Source organism: Camelus bactrianus, chromosome X (genome assembly GCF_048773025.1).
Source record: "Camelus bactrianus isolate YW-2024 breed Bactrian camel chromosome X, ASM4877302v1, whole genome shotgun sequence".
Lineage (NCBI taxonomy): Eukaryota > Metazoa > Chordata > Mammalia > Artiodactyla > Camelidae > Camelus > Camelus bactrianus.
In genome coordinates this window covers 44,337,493-44,354,872 of record NC_133575.1, presented here as the reverse complement: position 1 = coordinate 44,354,872, position 17,380 = coordinate 44,337,493, and the positions used below count along the sequence as shown (strand labels likewise).

The 17,380-nt window shown below is 37.8% G+C and overlaps 1 protein-coding gene across 3 annotated transcripts in view; it reads right to left on the bottom strand.

Moving 5' to 3' along the window:
* The window catches only part of OPHN1 (oligophrenin 1), a 586,519-nt gene that overhangs the window by 224,540 nt on the left and 344,599 nt on the right, over nucleotides 1–17,380 (bottom strand). For all 3 annotated transcript variants that reach the window (XM_010973648.3, XM_010973647.3, XM_045509198.2), the window contains exons 11-15: nucleotides 10,062–10,153; nucleotides 5,824–5,902; nucleotides 3,498–3,531; nucleotides 2,908–2,970; nucleotides 1,432–1,506 (exon numbers count right to left, since the gene is read on the bottom strand). In XM_010973648.3, coding sequence (XP_010971950.1) covers nucleotides 1,432–1,506; nucleotides 2,908–2,970; nucleotides 3,498–3,531; nucleotides 5,824–5,902; nucleotides 10,062–10,153 — 343 coding nt within the window. The remainder of the gene's footprint in view (nucleotides 1–1,431; nucleotides 1,507–2,907; nucleotides 2,971–3,497; nucleotides 3,532–5,823; nucleotides 5,903–10,061; nucleotides 10,154–17,380) is intronic.

Sequence of the window (17,380 nt, the reverse complement as noted above, 5' to 3'; positions counted from 1 at the left end):
CCCTGAGTTTAGAATTCATGAGATTTTGTCTGGACTGGTGATTTTGGGGTGCCATCAGCACAGAGGTGCTAGTAAGAATCATATAGAGGGACTTCCACCCCTGGCCATGTTCTGGTAACTGGGACCAGACTTTCTCTCCTGTTGTAACAATTAGAACACTGAACAAAATGTATTAAAGAGCTGTTTTCAGTCATTGAATAATATACGGTACAGGATCATGACTTTGAAAAAGAGAGAAGACAATATAAGCCCTAGCATTGCCACAGCTTGCCACCTAAAAGCACTTTCTAGATGGTAGCATGAGGAGTGAGAACTCAAGCTGTGCAAAGATGTCTTGTTAAGTTGAAGAGACAAAGAATAAAGCTCAGAGAGGCTGAGGAAGTACTTGCAGGGCTGAGTACCAGAGAAGAGGGAGCTATGTAGAAAAATAACTTTTAAAAAACCCTATGAGTCCCCGTGAGGCTGTCATTGAATATGAAACCATGAGTGCCTAGGGCAAAAATCCATGAGGTTAGGCAAAGGAATACCAGGAAGCTTTAAGCTGAACAATATCTAGAACTCACACAAAGCTAGCAGATGTTTAAGTTCCAATCAGTAAGAATGAAGAGATAAAAGAAGTCAGAGCTTAGAAGTAGGGCTAAACTAGCCAGGAAAGGATACTTATATGTGTCCTAAAACGCTTAAAAAAGAATCCTTAAATAGATCAAGCTGATCCACAAATAACTAACTGCAAAACAAAATTCAACACTCTTTAAAAGAAGTCAACAAATGGAAACACTCAATAAACCATGATGTCCAGCATCCAACACAAATTACTAGACATATGTAAAAAATAAAAATGTGATCTATACCCAAGACAAAAATCAATCATTAGGAAAACATGTAGAGGAAGGAGTGAAGAGGGCAGATAGAATGCTGGGAAATACCCAGACAAGATTCAAAAGAAGGGAAGAAGAGAAAGGACAAGAGTCACTTGACAAGGACAAGAGTCACTTGAAAGGAATAATACAAGATCTTAAAAGAATCAGGAGACTGTTGAGTCACTGAAATCATGTAGAGAGAAAGTTGCAAAAAGGGAGTAGTCAGCAAAGAGATCAAGCAAGATAGAAACTAAAAAGTGTTCACTGGATTTCATAGGAAGATACGTTCTAAGCCTGGCCAGAGTAGTTCTAATGAAGAGGATGGGGTAGAATCCATATTGCAAAGGGTTTGAGGAGTGAATAAGATATGAGAAAGGAGAGATGCTAGTCATTGCTTCAAGGCAAGATGGTATCTAACCCAGGGGAGGCAAAATAATGTACATTTTACCTTGGAAAATATTTTTAATATGTTCTACAACCTTCTTTAGCAATGTCTCCTTTCTTGTATGACTACATTTCTTCCTAAAACATAAACAATTCTCAATAAGAATTATGAAATTAAAATCATTACCAAAAAAGGCATTCAGCAGCTTCTGAACCTGAATATTGCTGCCCACGGTACGGTACAATCCCTCTGTCTTGATTCCTAGGGAAAGAGAACCAGGTCAGTTTTGTTTATAGCTAGACCTTTCATCTCCCTGAGGGTAGAGAAAGTAGGTACTTTTACAATGGAGACAGTTAAAACAGGAAACAGTCTCCCAACTCTCTCCAAGCTCTCCAGTGCTCCCCTGCAAGAGGGGAATAGTCCTGAAACATGTCTGCAAATTATTCTTTCCATACTTTCATTTGGATTGCACTAAGCCCTCATTAACCTGAATAGAAAAGAACATACTCTATAGTAAAATAAAAGAATATGCTTAGGTGAGTAGCAGTGGATAGCTGAGAACGGTGTGGCCATCTTGGAAAGGAGCTAGTGTTTACTTGAAAAAGGAGGATGTATTAACCTTCAAGATGCCCCCAACCAGTGATATAAAGTAATAGAGGGCTGGAGTACGGCAGATATGAAGCAGTCATTTTGTGCATGGAGACAGATTAAAGCAACATTAAAAAAAAAAAAAAAAGGCCCAAGCACTTGCCTACAACCAAAATATTCCCAGAGAGAAACCAGATAGAGACTATTGTCAGCCTGGAAAAAATGCTGATTCCATATTTGTCTGACTTAAGCTTGGCCCCCATCAATTCGTAAAACAATATGTATTGTTGCAGAAACTGAACTCCTGTCTATTTAGGATGGAACTATCATAACACTACTTGAAGAGTGACAGATAGTATTTCAGAATACTTTGTAAGACATTTGAAACTCTTTAGTTAAAAGCAGAAAACCACAAATTATCCAAACATGCTTAAATACCACTAATTTGGAATTTGCTGAAATTTTAAAAATTGTGTCTGATACTCAAGGTTTATAAATAGTCTTCATTCCTAAAATGGGTCCTGACCAATAGATGATGTCATTGCTACTGTAGAGAAGTTACCTGGGATAAATTCAGAATGACCAGATTTTGCCATTTGCAACAACATGGATGGGCTTGGAGGGTAAAATGTTTAGTGAAATAAGTCAGACAGAGAAAGGCAAGTACTGTATGATATCATTTATATGTGGAATCAATAAAATAAAATAAAATAGTGAATATAACAAAAGAAAAACAGATTCAAAGATAAAGAGGACAAACTAGTGGTTATCAGTGGGGAGAGAGAGGACAGGATGGGCACAACAGGGGTAGGGAATTAAGACATACAAACTATTATGAATAAAATAAATAAGCTACAAGAATATATTATACAACACAGGTAATATAGCCAATATTTTACAATAACTATAAATGGAATATAAACTTTAAAAATTGTGAATCATTATGTTGTACACCCATAACATATAATGTACATCAACTATATACTTCAATACAAATTAAATAGATACATATATACACAAATAATAAAACCATTCAAAAAAAGAATAAAGCCAAGACTGTGGTTCATATCTTACCTTTGGTCTCAATGACATTGATGCACTTCCTGACAAACTTAAACCCAACTTCATTCAGCTCCACTGTTTCAAGCAAAGAAAAGCAGAGTTAGATCCTGCTGTAATGATTCACCTACCAAACAGTCAATAATTTTGCTAAGATATTGCAGTAAGAGAACTAGGGGTTTGGTTGCTCTACTTCAATCACCTTTATTGTTTTGGGGGGAGGGTAGTTCAAGTATTTACTCTTATAACACAAAATGCTCTTAGTTAGCCCTTTGCATTATGTCTGCTTCAGGCCTGAGCAACATCAAATGTGAAATGTGAAATGTTAGGCTGGAAATGCACACAATTTCTATCATGTGTCTAGAACAAGAAGGATATAATGTGTTTCTTACATCTCTACTGTTACCCCACCCATAAGCTAAGATAAAGTGACTTCCTTAGTTCAATCAACAGACACATTTTAAAAAAGCAGGCTAGAATTTCATTCCACCCAGAGGTATCCATAAGCACACTCGTGTCAATATTATATAACACTGACAATAGCATTTAGTGTGATTAGGATAGCTAGCGGTTTATAATGTCAGTAGATGAGAAATTTGACTCACTTTCTTCCTGCTTCGTTATGGGGCTGTGGTAGATCTACAAAAGAAGAGACAGAAAGAGCCATGGCTATTGTGAATCACTGTAAGTAAGTATAGCCAATAATGCTAAATCTCTTTCCCCAAATAAGTCATCAAAACCATGAGCAACTTTAACAAGAAAAAAGTAGGCTAAAGAGAATCATCTGTGCTCAAGTTCCTGGAAAACAGTTGGATTAATGATTCCAAAAGATTACACTGGATTTTATACAGTTCAGTGCAGTTGTAGCCTGCCCATTTAGACATTGATTTATGTAAAGCTTGGAGAATTTTTCTGATGGAGCAATAGAGCATGAGAGAAAGGAAGTGGTTTTCTCATAGATACTTGGGTAATGACATTGATGCTAAAATGTACATATTCCTAATACCAAACTCTCACCCCAAAGACTAGTTAATGGGTGTTTCCCTGTGGAAAAGGAAGTGCCTGTCTGAAAGAGATCCATGCACTAACCAAGATTTCCCTGAGTCATCTTGAAGTATACACTGTGATGGCTATGTGAAAGATCAGAGGAGATCCTTGACTCTTGAAGTCTAGTCTTGGCTCCATCTCTCCACCTCTACCTTATTATGAAATCTTAGTCATGTTCTTTTCATTCTCTAGACTGCAAATTTCATCTCTCTAAAATGATCAGAGTTGAAGTAGGTGTTCTTTCAAGCTTTGATCTTCTTTGACATTTTAAGCAAAGGCACGCATATCATGTGTAAGATTCGTGAATTTGGAGGTTTAGTAAAGTAGCCACAACATTAGCAATGTGAGGCTGCAGGAAATAAGCCCTCTATATGCCATCTATAGAGTCTGCTTTAACCATCTCTTCTTTTCAAAGAAAATTTTCTGCCATTATGGCCCATGGATGATTTCAGTGAGAGAGGTTTCTGTGCTTGGCCAGCTTTTGTTGCCACTTTTATAAACAAGGTATTTGTGAAACATCTGCTGTAATCAAGTTGGTAAGGTACACATTCACTGGGCCCATGTTCTACCATCATTCTCCACAAAAGCCATCTGTATCCTTTGATTTTTAAAATCTCAGAGGAAGAGTAAGTTCAAGACAGAGAATTAAAAGTAAAATGCCTTGCTGAGCCTCTTAGCATCCTCCTAGAGAAACATCACAGGCATGTAATAGTTAAGCTCCAGGTTTCTGGGAGGGACAGGAGGAAAGACCCCGGCCTCCTTTCTGGATGCCAGTCCTCACAACACCACTTCTCTCCTGCTTCCTTTTTGGTTGCTATAAATGGAATCTGGCATCTAGGCATTCCTCTTTAGTCTCTGGGGTACTGAGAACACACAGAAAGGAAGCCCTGTAATGTATTCCCCCCTTTTGGCAAGTTTTTGCTTTGAATAAAGCCAGAAGATTAGACTGTATTCTAATACTGTTGAATTTCAGTAGCTTTACACCCATCCTTCAGACCAGTTAGAAGCACCTAAAACTAATATAGCATGTTATGGTTGAGAGACTAGCTTTCATTTGATTTTTCAAAGCAACTCTTTGAGGTCGGGAGAACAGAGATTAACCAAGCCATTTTACTGAAGAGAAAACAGTCTCATAGAGATGAAATAACTAGTTCAAAGTCACACAGCCACTGAATGACAGAACCAGGATCCAAATCTAAACATGAGGGATTCCAACACTATGAAGCTGATATTATTTCATATGCTACAAGAAGAAACCTACTCAGAAGATATTAGGGAGAGAAAATGCTTTTCAATGATCTCTGTTCATATCAGTATTTCTACGATAATCACTAACCCTGTTAAAGTATTGCTTATCCTCCTATGTAACAATGTTCTAAACGGAGTGATGCATCTTGGGGTACAGGATGGCATTGCCATCTCCTGCCTTTAAAGAGGATAAGCTGACTTGGGGATGTAAGGGAAGAGCAGCAAAACCATCTTGAATAAAATCTTAATAAACACTTGTTCACAGCCATGGAAATTATTTTCCATTGTTATATGTGAAACACATACTAATGTTATAAATTGAAAGAAGGCTGAATTTTCTTTCTCAAGACAATCTTGTGGGCACAGCTACATGATCTAACACCAGAGCAAGAAGTTTAGAGACCTGGCTGGATTCTTGGCCCATCATGATGCCTTTCTGAGGATGATCCAAGAGAAGTCTGGAACTCAAGCTGTCTAACTTGTTAAACCAAAGGTGTCAAATCAACAATTCCTTCTACCTCTGAAATTTTGAGTCTGAATGATCTATTACCATTTAATTGTCCTAGATACATTGCTGCCACTAGAATGCAGTCATACACTGAACTATGTTGCTAAGGTTTCCCCAGTGTAACTTACAGGTTCTTTCCCATCCATGGCCTCCATCCATAGTCTTCTGTTAGCTTCTGAAAGGGCCTGCAGAGTGATGGTTCCTGGCCTAAGGAAAAAATGGCAAGTTGAAATCAGAAAACTCACCTGAGAGAATGGAGTCTTATGATTTAGGGCCCCTCTCAGCCCTGGGAGTTGTCACACTGAGCAGGCACAGGCATACAAAATACCAACTTTTCAAAATTGCTCTTACTCAGAAAAACAATGGAACACTTAGAGAATAGTTAACTTTGGAAATGCTGGTGGAGGTGGTACCTTGATGACTTCATGCCAGGGTCAGGCAAGGAAATAGGAAGGCAGATATAAAGGCAGATGCTGATATCTCAGCATAATACACATTTATATTGGCCTCATTGTGCTTGAGTCAAACTGAGGTTTTCTCTGCCTCTCTCTCTTGAAAACCAGCCATTTTGTCTGAGCTCTAGGGACACACTCATCTATCAGAAAATTGGCTTTGCTACTTCTACCACCTAGGATGTCCAGGGAGCACTTCAGGTGGAAAGAATTCAACAACATATGTAATGGCTCAGCCACAGGGAGGAGGACTTTTGGCTCATTTAAGCAATCTTATGAATAATAATAACTAATAGTTATTCTATGCTCACTAGATGCCAGGTTCTTTTCTAAATATTTCATAGGTATTAACTAACTTAATTTCTCAGGAAGCCTACAGAGTCAGGACTATAGTAATCCCTATTTTACAGAAGGGGAAACTGAGGCACAGGGAGGTCACCTAAGTTCACATAGTGGGTCTGTATAGTGCCAGGATTTCAATTGAGGAATTTTGGTCCAGTAACCATGTTCCTTCTTAACCACTACACTATAAGGCATCTTCTGCATGGCAGAAGACTTCAAATCCAATTTTATTCTATTTACTTGCAAGCTACAAATACCCAGAGATACTCTAAGTTGGTATATTCTGTTCTTTTCAGACCTTCACAACCAAACTAGAATTTGGGACTGACCATATTCTTGCAAGAATAAAGTCTCCTCCTTTCTCTACTTAGCTGTGTCATTATGAGAAGCTTGCTCCTCTTACTCCTTCTATGTTAAGATGAGACCTCTCTCTCTCGGAGTCATGAAATGATAAGAATAATGATGAGAGAGTTCAGTCGAAAAGTCACTGGGCCTCAGTTTCTTTATCCATAAAAGTGTTGGAACAGATGAGGTGGGAGGTCCTTTCCAGCTCCAATTTTGTTCTGCCTGTCCTTCCATCTCTCATTCATTTAAGCACTCTTTAAAAAGAAAAGCCCCCAAATGATTTTTAAGCCAGAATTAACTGAAAACTGGGACTTGGCTTTGGGCTGGATTCTTTCAAGTTTACCTTTCTCTAAGAAATATCCAGTCTTTGGGATATATCTTATGGGGCTAGAAAGTCTAGAAATCTTTGTAAAGACAGCTCCTGACTCAGTCCTGAAGCCAGAGGAAGGAGGATAAGCAAATGAGCAACAGACATAAAAGCAGATGCTGTAGACTACATAGAATATTAAACCCATCTTAGAACTCACTTTCCCTATCTGGGAAATCAAAAAGGCACTATGCGTCCTCTCTTGACTATATAGAGAAGCTGAAAGAATAAGTAAGTGACTATTTAGGGAGAATTTCGAGATTCTTCAGTGCTACTGAAAGTCAAATTCAAAGAATATTATTGTTAAGAACAAAATGACAAAGTAGAAAGAGTACTGACTTCTAGTCCAGGCTTTTCCATGATGACCTTAGACCAATCCTTTGCCCTCCCTGAGGTCTCACTCACCCATCTAAAACAAACATATCTGCAGTAGAGTGCAGTGGTCAAGAGTGTGAGTTTGGAAACTAGTACACTTAGATTTGGATCCTAGCTCGAACATTTACTAGCTGTATCACCTAAGCTGCTTTTCTCTCTGCCCCCTTCTCTTTGTGAAATTGGGATAATAACACCCTCTATTTCATGTGACTGTGATGAAAACTAACAGAAATTATACACTTAAAAGGCTGAGAATGTTGCCTGGCACATAGGAGGTACTTAGCAAATGTTAGCAGTTGTTGCTGTTGCCACCAGTGTCATTGCTGTTATTCTTATTCTTATTCTTATTCTTTTATTCTTATTCTTATTCTTATTCTTATTCTTATTCTTTTTTTCTTTTTCTTTTTCTTATACTTATTCTTATTCTTATTCTTATTCTTATTCTTATTCCCCTTCAAGCTCTGATGGGCTATGAGCCTGTGGCTTCAAATATTGGTAGGAACACTAATAAAAGAGTTATCCTCTATTCCTGAAATAGAAAAGGGACTCCTTTGTTCTATCCTGCAGAGAACATGCGTTCGGGTGCCTCACGCCTACAGGGAGGCCAGCCTCTGTCCCTTATATCAGATTGACTATCCAGGAAAGATGTCACATCCCTCAGAAAACTCCACATGCACAGAGGTACCTCAGCATCTGTTCATTATTATATTTGACCCTCTATTTCACAATATATTTATTCTGCTTATAATAGACAATGAAGTAAAATCAAAAAGAACATGGATTTTGGAGACCTACAGACCACGGTTTGAGCTCAGTATTGCTGCTATGTGACTTTGATTAGGCAAGGCAGTTAAATATATCCAAGTCTTAGTCTCCTCACTTATAAAATGGAGGAGGAGCTTAAATGAGGGAATGTTTTTTAAAGTGCCCAATATGTGGCAAGTAAAATCAGAGACACAACAAAATTTGAATTCCTGGGTTCAGTCTCAGAATTCCTCAGCATTCTAGGGTAGGAAAAAAACATTTAAAAATGAATACCAAATTTAGTATCTACCATGAGCTAAGTAGTACTTGGTACAAGATATATAAAGGTGAATTGATCCTAGCCCCTAAACTCCAGCAAACTGTTTGCAACTGCTTTGCGTTCCTGGAAATATTATTTGCAAGCAGCTTGCAAATTTGAGCTGAGAAGGAAATCAGAATGGAACTAGACACAGAAAAGATTAATTTCACCTAAGCACCTTGATGCTGCAGAGCCATAGACACTTTAAAGTTTTAAGAAAAGGAGGTCACAGCTAACAGTCACTTTTCCCTTCCTACTGGGCCTCAAGCAGATGGGAAAAATGAGTGACAGATTCATCATTATTGGTAACAATGTTTATTTATGGTTACAGCCATCTTTGATTGGGACCATCTATTTTTAACAACAACAACAACAAAACCATATAGATTCACAAACAAACATTTAAAATGGAGAAACAAATAGTTGCTTATTCCCAGACAAAAAATATGCCCTATTTTCTTAGTCTAATCTATGATTCCAGTCATTGATAATTTTGTTTGTATGACAATTGTAAATCAACCTTCAAGTTCCTTTCTAGCCATACAATCATTTTGCTAAATTCTATTATATTACTCAATGTCTAATACATAGAAATAATAGACACTTACTCACTGAATTCTGGATCAGCCTCCCTACTACATAATATGCCTATCTCTAAAGTAACTCCAAGCACTCTCATTTTAAAATTTAAAGGATCAATTCCCTACTGATAAAATTGCCTAGATTCAAAAAAAGGACACTGGAGGAGAAAGAGTAAAGCTCAGTTATAGAGCACATGCCTCGCCTGCACGAGGTTCTGGGTTCAATCCCCAGTACCTCCATTAAATTTTTTTCTTTTAAAAGAGGGGACTGGAGAGAAACAAATACAACTGAGTTGACATGCCTCTACTGAAATCTGAAAGTTGATAATCAAACTATTTCAACTTTACATAAATACCTGCAAAGTAGAAAAAGTCCATATCATGTTTGCACCAAGTAGGGGAAATAAAGACTCCCCAAACTCCCCAATACCACTATGACCCTCAACCCAATCACTTTTCACTTAAATATGTGTTCCAATTCACGTTTTCTTGTATGTTATATTAGGAGATAAAAAGAATGGCTTTTGTTATTCTGTCCTTTTGGCATCATCACCAAATGTGAACCTTTTGCGTCTATAATAGCAAATTAAATCCTAAGAGTAGCTTTTGCTGCCTAGAGCAGTTGAGGCAAAGCTGATTGAACCTTGCATAGAGAGAACCAGGCCTGGGCCAGGTCTGACAGCGATCCCTGTGAAGGGCAGTGAGAAGAGCCAAGACAAAAATGCCATGAATAGATGTGCTCATTTTTATCAAATAGAGATGACAGAGGAAAATAAAATACCTACCCAGGCTCAGCACCTGGCACATGGAGACATTGCCAATTCACACAAACACCGCTTACCTTTCATTAGTTTCTATATCAAAACAGAATCTCTTATCGATAGACTCCGTCTTCCTTCTCACGCAGTACTTCAGGGTTAAGTCCAAGGGCCCCTGATATAAGAGAAGGATTAATAGCCAATTTGAAAAATAATACATAGAAGCTTCTTCTGCCTAATGCAGTGTCTTCTGTGTCACTTGGAAGGCATCTGTCAGTGCAGCAGGAGCAATGTTTAGCTCATTGAGAACCTTGTTCCTTCAAATGATAGTTGCAACAAAGTGGCAGATGGTTTTTCTCTGCTCCAAAAACCAATGGCTGAGTCCAGGAGAAAATGCTCAGGATAAGCCAGTGCTCTTTTCCAAGTGTGGTATATTACATAGGAAGCTAATTACACAACATGTAAGGAGGATGTAGGAGAAACAGGCGGCCCAAGTGGCATTAAGTGTACAGAATAAAATTTTCGTGAGACTTCTTGGTAGAGAGGTTGCAATAGGTAAGTGTCTTTCTGAAACACTCTTTCCATGAAAGGGGTATATACAAAAGGGGAGACAAACATTTTTGTTATCCACTTCCAGACTCTGACGAATGACAGGAATTGCAAAAGCAACCTCTCCAAAGATAGGGCAGGAGTAGGGAAAATAAGAAAATTTGTGTAATTGTCAAGGTGGCATTTGGTATTTCCTATGTGCAGGATATAGCCCACCTTGGTCTTGTGGATACTTAACAAGATCACAGACATCCACTGTGTCTACAGATTACAATTTCCCAAATCCCACATCACCCAGCTTCCCTCTATTATCTCAACAGAGACAACGTGGTATAGGTAAGAGAAGTAACATTTATTGATCACCGACTACATGCCATATATTATGCCAGGTATTTCTAAACTATCTTTCTTCATAACAACCCTTAGAGGGAAGTGAGGCTCAGAGAGGTAAAATGGCTTACCCAAATTCACCCAAGTCAGTATAGTAGAGATATCAATAAACTAGGAAGTTTAAAACCTGGAGTTTTGTCTCAGTTATGCCACTTACTAGCTATAATGGCCCAGGGTACATCATTTTCCATCTCTGAATATAAACTGCACAATCTATTAAATGGGAATAATATTACCCATATTGCTGTCTCAAATTCAGAAACACTGCCCAAATGCTAGGTCTGTGCCTAAGCACTATACCATTCAAACTGGTCCATACAGCTGATCATCCAATATTTCTCTCTTACTGGCACACTCAAACCCTTTGCAGGCCTACCCTTTTCCTCTCCTGAACTATAAAAACACAGCTCTAAGTCAATCTTTCAATCTGCCTTCCCAACCCCAACACATAGGGTATCAAGCATTGTTAGCCTTGCCCTAGGACAGTGATTGACATCATCATGAACTCACCCTACCTTTTTAAACTCTCAACTCCCTTAGATTTGGCAATGCCACAGCTCAGGGGTCTAGACCCTGCCCACCACTCCAGGTTCACCTCCAGCCACCATCATCTGTTTTATGCCATATCCATGCAAAAGTATTCTTATTTCACACATATGCCGTGATCTTTCATGACTCCAAATTTGCATTTACAATTTCCTCTACCTAAAATGACTTTATCTATATTCTTTGACTGGCTAACCTCTTACTTATGCAAACTGTAGTTCAGCTTTCACTTCCTCAAAATTCCTTCCCCAATTTCATATATGGTCTACTATGTGTTTTCCACATTGTATTAAAGCTTCCTTTTTTTGTTTGACTTCCCCACTTGACTCCTAAAGGATGTGGACAGTGTTTTCTTTATCTTTATATCTCTAGTATATAGTAAAGAGTTGGCACTCAATAAATATTTATGTACTACATTATCATCCTTGCCATTTTTTCTGATGAGGAGAATGATAGTGAAGAACATTCAGTATACTCAAGATCAAAAAACTACTAGGCCACAGAGCTGGGATTTGAAACCAGTTCTTGAGATAGGAGTATTCAAGATGGTGGAGTAGGGAGACCCAAGGCTTATGTACTCCCAGACACAGCAAAATTACAACTATTTACATAGCAACTATTGATAAGAACAATCTGAAAATAAGCAGAAAAGATCTTCTACAACTAAAAATATAAAGAAGGAAATGTGACAATGAATATATATATGTTCATGTATAACTGAAAAATTGTGCTCTACACTAGAATTTGACACAACATTGTAAAATGACTATAACTCAATAAAAAAATGTTAAAAAAATAAATAAATAAATAAATAAATAAAAATAAAAGCTATGGTAAAAAAAATAAAGAAGGAACTACAACTAGATGGGTAGGAGGGGCAGAGACATGGTATAGTCAAGACCCACACCTCTGGGTAGGTGACCCACAACTGGGAAAATAATTACAATTGCAGACTTCCTCCCAAAGAAGCGAGGGGTCTGGTCACCATATTGGGCTCCCAGTCAAGAGGTCCTGCACCAGGAAGACAAGGTGTCAGAACAACTGGCTTTGAAAGCCAGCAGGCCTTGCTTTTGGGAGAGACTGAAGGGTGTACAAAATTGACACTCTGTTCTTAAAAGGCACATACAAAATCTCACATGCTCTGAGAAACCAGGACAGAGACAGTGATTAGAAAAGAGCCTGGGTCAAATCCACTTGCTGGTATTAGAGAGCCACTCAGAAAGGCAGGAGACAGCTGGAACTCACCCCAGAGACACAGATGCTGGCGGCAGGCATTTATTGGGGAGTTTATTTTACCATGAGGACACAGGTGCTGGCAAGCACCATTTTGGAATACTCACTCTAGCTTATTAGTGCCAGACATGGTCCCAACCAACAGCAAGGTGGCACCAGTCCTGGGACACAGCAAGCCAAGCAGCCAGCCACACAGGGATATGGCTCTACCCACCAACAGGCTAGCAGCAGCCATAGGTCCCCCTGGACCACCCAGCAATTCCAGGACCTAGCCCCTTCCAATAGAGGGCACAGGACCCAGCCCTATCCACCAGTGGGCCAGCATAAGCCCCAGGAACTGGCCTCACTCCTTAGCAAGAAGGAACCAGCCCCAGGACACATGGGGCTCTAACACTGCTCACCAGTGTGCTGAAACCAGCACTGAGACACCGTGCCCTGAAACCAGACAACACAGGATCCAGCCCTGCTAAAGAGCAGGCTGACACTAGCTCCCAGGCCCCAGCTTGGCCTAGCAGCAACTTGAAACACACTGGGACACCCACTTTGGGCCCTATAAGAAGCCAACTAGTATCCCAGCCATGCCCACCAGTGGGCCAGCACAAGGACCAGGACACAACCTCACCCACCAATGGGCAAGCACCAGTCCCAGGACTCCCTGGGCCCCACAGCCATCCACCATGGGACTCAGACCCACCCACTAGTGGGTGGCAGCTTCAGCCCTAGACAAGACCTACCAACCAACCAGGTGAAGGGTCAGCCATGTCCATCAGTGTGCCTACAACAGTAGGCCCTGCCAAAACAGAAGGGCCCACACAGCCCACATAAGGCATACCCTACATCATATAGCTCCTGTGAAGAGAGGGAAGTGTACTTCTGGACCCAGTAGGACATCTCTTATATAAGGCCACTTCTCCAAGATAAGGACACCCACCTAATACATAAACATTAAACAGAGAATCAGACAAAATAAGGAAACAGAGGAACATGTTTGAAACAAGAGAACAAGATAAAAAAATAATAATAATAAAAAAAGAGAACAAGATAAAACTCCAGAAAAAGAGCTAAGCAAAATGAACATGCATTTTACCTAAAAAAGGTTTCAAGGTAATGATCATAAACATGCACAGTGAACTGAGGGGAATAATGAGTGAACACAGTGAGAAGCTTAACAAAAAGAAAAAAAATAAAGAAGAACCAAACAGAAGAATACAGTAACTGAAATAAAAAATACATTTGACAGAATCAACAGTAGATTAGATGATAAAGAGGAAAGATGAGTGAACTGGAAGACAGAGTAGTGGAAATCACACAGGCTGAACAATAAAAATAAAAAAGAATTTTAAAAAGTGAGGACAATTTAAGAGACTTCTAGGAAAACATCAAGCACATTAATGTTCACATTATAAGGGTCACAGAAGAAGAAAGAGAGAGAGGGGCAGAATTTACTTGAAGACATATAAGCTGAAAACTACCCTAAACTGAGAAATGAACAGACATCTAGGAAGCATGTAGAATCTCAAATAGTATCAACCCAAGGAGGTCCACATCAAGACACAATGTAATTAAAATGGAAAACATTAAAGATAAAGAGATAATATTAAAAATAGCAAGAGAAAAGCAAACAGTTACCTACAAGGGAACTCTCATAAGACTAGCAGCAGACTTTTCAGGACAGAGGGAATTGGTACCATATATGCAAAGTGATAAGAGGGGAAAATCTACAACCAAAAATACTCTAGCTTGCAAGACTATCATTCAGATCTGAAGGAGAGATAAAACGTTTCACAGAAAAGCTGAAAGAATTCTGGACCACTAAAACAGCTTTACAGGAAAGGTAAAGGGATATCAATAAGTGGAAAAGAAAAGGCTACAACTACAAATTTTAAAAATTATGAAAGGAAAAATCTCATTGGTAAAGTCAAATATACAGTAAAGGTAGTAGATCTATGTCTAAAGCTAGTAGGAAGGTTAAAACACAAAAGTAGTAAGTCATCTATATCCATTATAAGTAATTAAAGGATACACAAATAAAAGGTGTAAAATATGATGTCAAAAAAATTAAACACTGAGGTAGCAAAAATGAAAGGTGGTTAAAACCTATTCAAAATTAAGAGATCATCAAATTTAAAAAATTGTATACACACACACACACACACACATATATATACTTAAAGAAGACTAACACCTACCTTTTCAAACTATTCCAAAAAATTACAGTGGCAAGAACATCTCTGACCACATTCTAAAAGGTCAGCATCACCTTGATACCAAAACCAGACAAAGACAACACAAAAACAGAAAATTACAGGCTAATATCACTGATGAACATACATGAAAAAGTCCTCAACAAAATATTAGCAAACCCAATTTAATAGTACATGAAAAAAGATCATACAACATGATCAAGTGGGATTTATCCCAAAAATGCAAGGATGGCTCCATATCCACAAATAATTTGATGCAATACACCATATTAACAAACTGAAGAATAAAAACCATATGATTATCTCAACAGATGCAGAACAAGTTTTTGATAAAGTTCAACATCCATTTATGGTTTAAAAAGACTCTTCACAAATTTGATATACAAGGAGCATACCTCAACACAATAAATAACAAATATAATGAGCCCACAAATAGCATCATAGTCAATGGTGAAGAAATGAAAGCACTTCCTCTCAGATCAGGAACAAGACAAGACACTCTTATCACTTTTGATCAACATAGTATTGGAAATCCTAGCCACAGCAATCAGCCAAGAAAAAAGAAATAAAAGGAATCCATATTGGAAAAATTGGAAAGGAAAAAGTAAAACTGTCACTGTTCATAGATGACATGATACTATAATTAGAAAATCATAAAGACATCAGCAAAAAACATCACTCGCTAATGAATTCAGTAAAATTGCAGGATACAAAATTAATATACAGAAACCTGGCATTTCTACATACTAACAACAAATTATCAGAAACAAATTTTAAAAACAATCCCATTTACACTCTCATCAGAAAGAGAAAGAAAAATACCATATGAGATCGCTCATATGTGGAATCTAAAAAACAAAAACAAAAACAAACAAACAAAAACAAAGCATAAATACAGGACAGAAATAGACTCATAGACAGAGAATACAGACTTGTGGTTGCTAGGGGGGTGGAGGGTGGGAAGAGATAGACTGGGATTTCAAAATTGTAGACTAGATAAACAAGATTACACTGTATAGCACAGGGAAATATACACAAAATGTTATGATAACTCACAGAGAAAAAAATGTGACAATGAGTGTGTATATGTCCATGAATGACTGAAAAATTGTGCTGAACACTGGAATTTGACACAACATTGTAAAATGATTATAAATCAATAAAAAATGTTAAAAAAAGAATAAAATACCTGGGAACAAATCTAAGGAGGTAAAAAACCTGTACTTACAAAACTGTAAGACAATAATGAAAGAAACTGAAGATGGCACAAACAAATGGAAAGATAGTCCATGCTTATGGATGGGAAGAACTAACACTATTAAAATGACCATACTACCCAAGGCAATTTACAGATTCAACATAATCACTATCAAGATAGCAATGGCATTTTTCACAGAAATAGAATAAGAAATGCTAAAATTTGTATGGAAAATGCAAAGATCCTGAATAGCCAAAATGATCTTGAGAAAGAAGAACAAAGCTAAAGGTATCAGGCTCCCTGATTTCAAATTATATTACAAAGATACAGTAATCGAAACAATATTGTACTGACACAAAAACAGACACATAAAACAATGGAACAGAATAGAAAGCCCAGTAATGAACTTATAATTATATGGTCCACTAATCTATGACAAAGGAAGCAAGAATATACAACGGGAAAAGACAGCCTCTTCAATAAATGGTGTTAGGAAAATGGAAAGTTGCATGCAAAAGAATCAAACAGGACTACTTTCTCAAATTACATACAAAAATAAACTTAAAATGGTTTAAAGAATTAAGTGTAGGATTTGAAAGTATAAAACTACTAGAAGAAAACATAGGCAGTCCTCTTTATGACATCAGGCTTAGCAATATTTTTTGGGTCTATCTTTTCAGGCAAGGGCAACAATAGCAAAAATAAACAAATGGAGCTGCATCAAACTAAAATACTTTTGCACAGTGAAGGAAACTATAACAAAATGGAAAGACAACCTACTAAATGAAGAGGATATCTGCAAATAATGTATCTGATAAGGAGTTAATATCCAAAATATACATAGAACTCATAAAACTCAACATCAAAAATACAAAAAACCCAAATAAAAAATAGACAGAGGGTCTCAACTTTTCAAAAGAAGACAAATAAATGGCCAATAGGAACATTAAAAGATGTTCAGCATCACTAGTCACTGGGGAAACACAAATCAAAACTATAATGAGATATCACCTCACACCTGTCAGAATGGCTATCATAAAAAAAAATCAATTAATAAGAAATGTTGGTAAGGATGTAGACAGAAGGGAACCCTTGTGCACTGTTGGTGGGAATGTAAATTGGTGCAGCAACTCTGGACATCTGTATGGAGATTCCTCAAAAATTTAAAAATAGATCTTCCACATGATCCAGCAATTCCACTCCTGGGTATTTGTTGGAAGAAAATAAAAACACTAATTAGAAAGGACATATGCACCCATATGTCCATAGTAGTATTAATTAC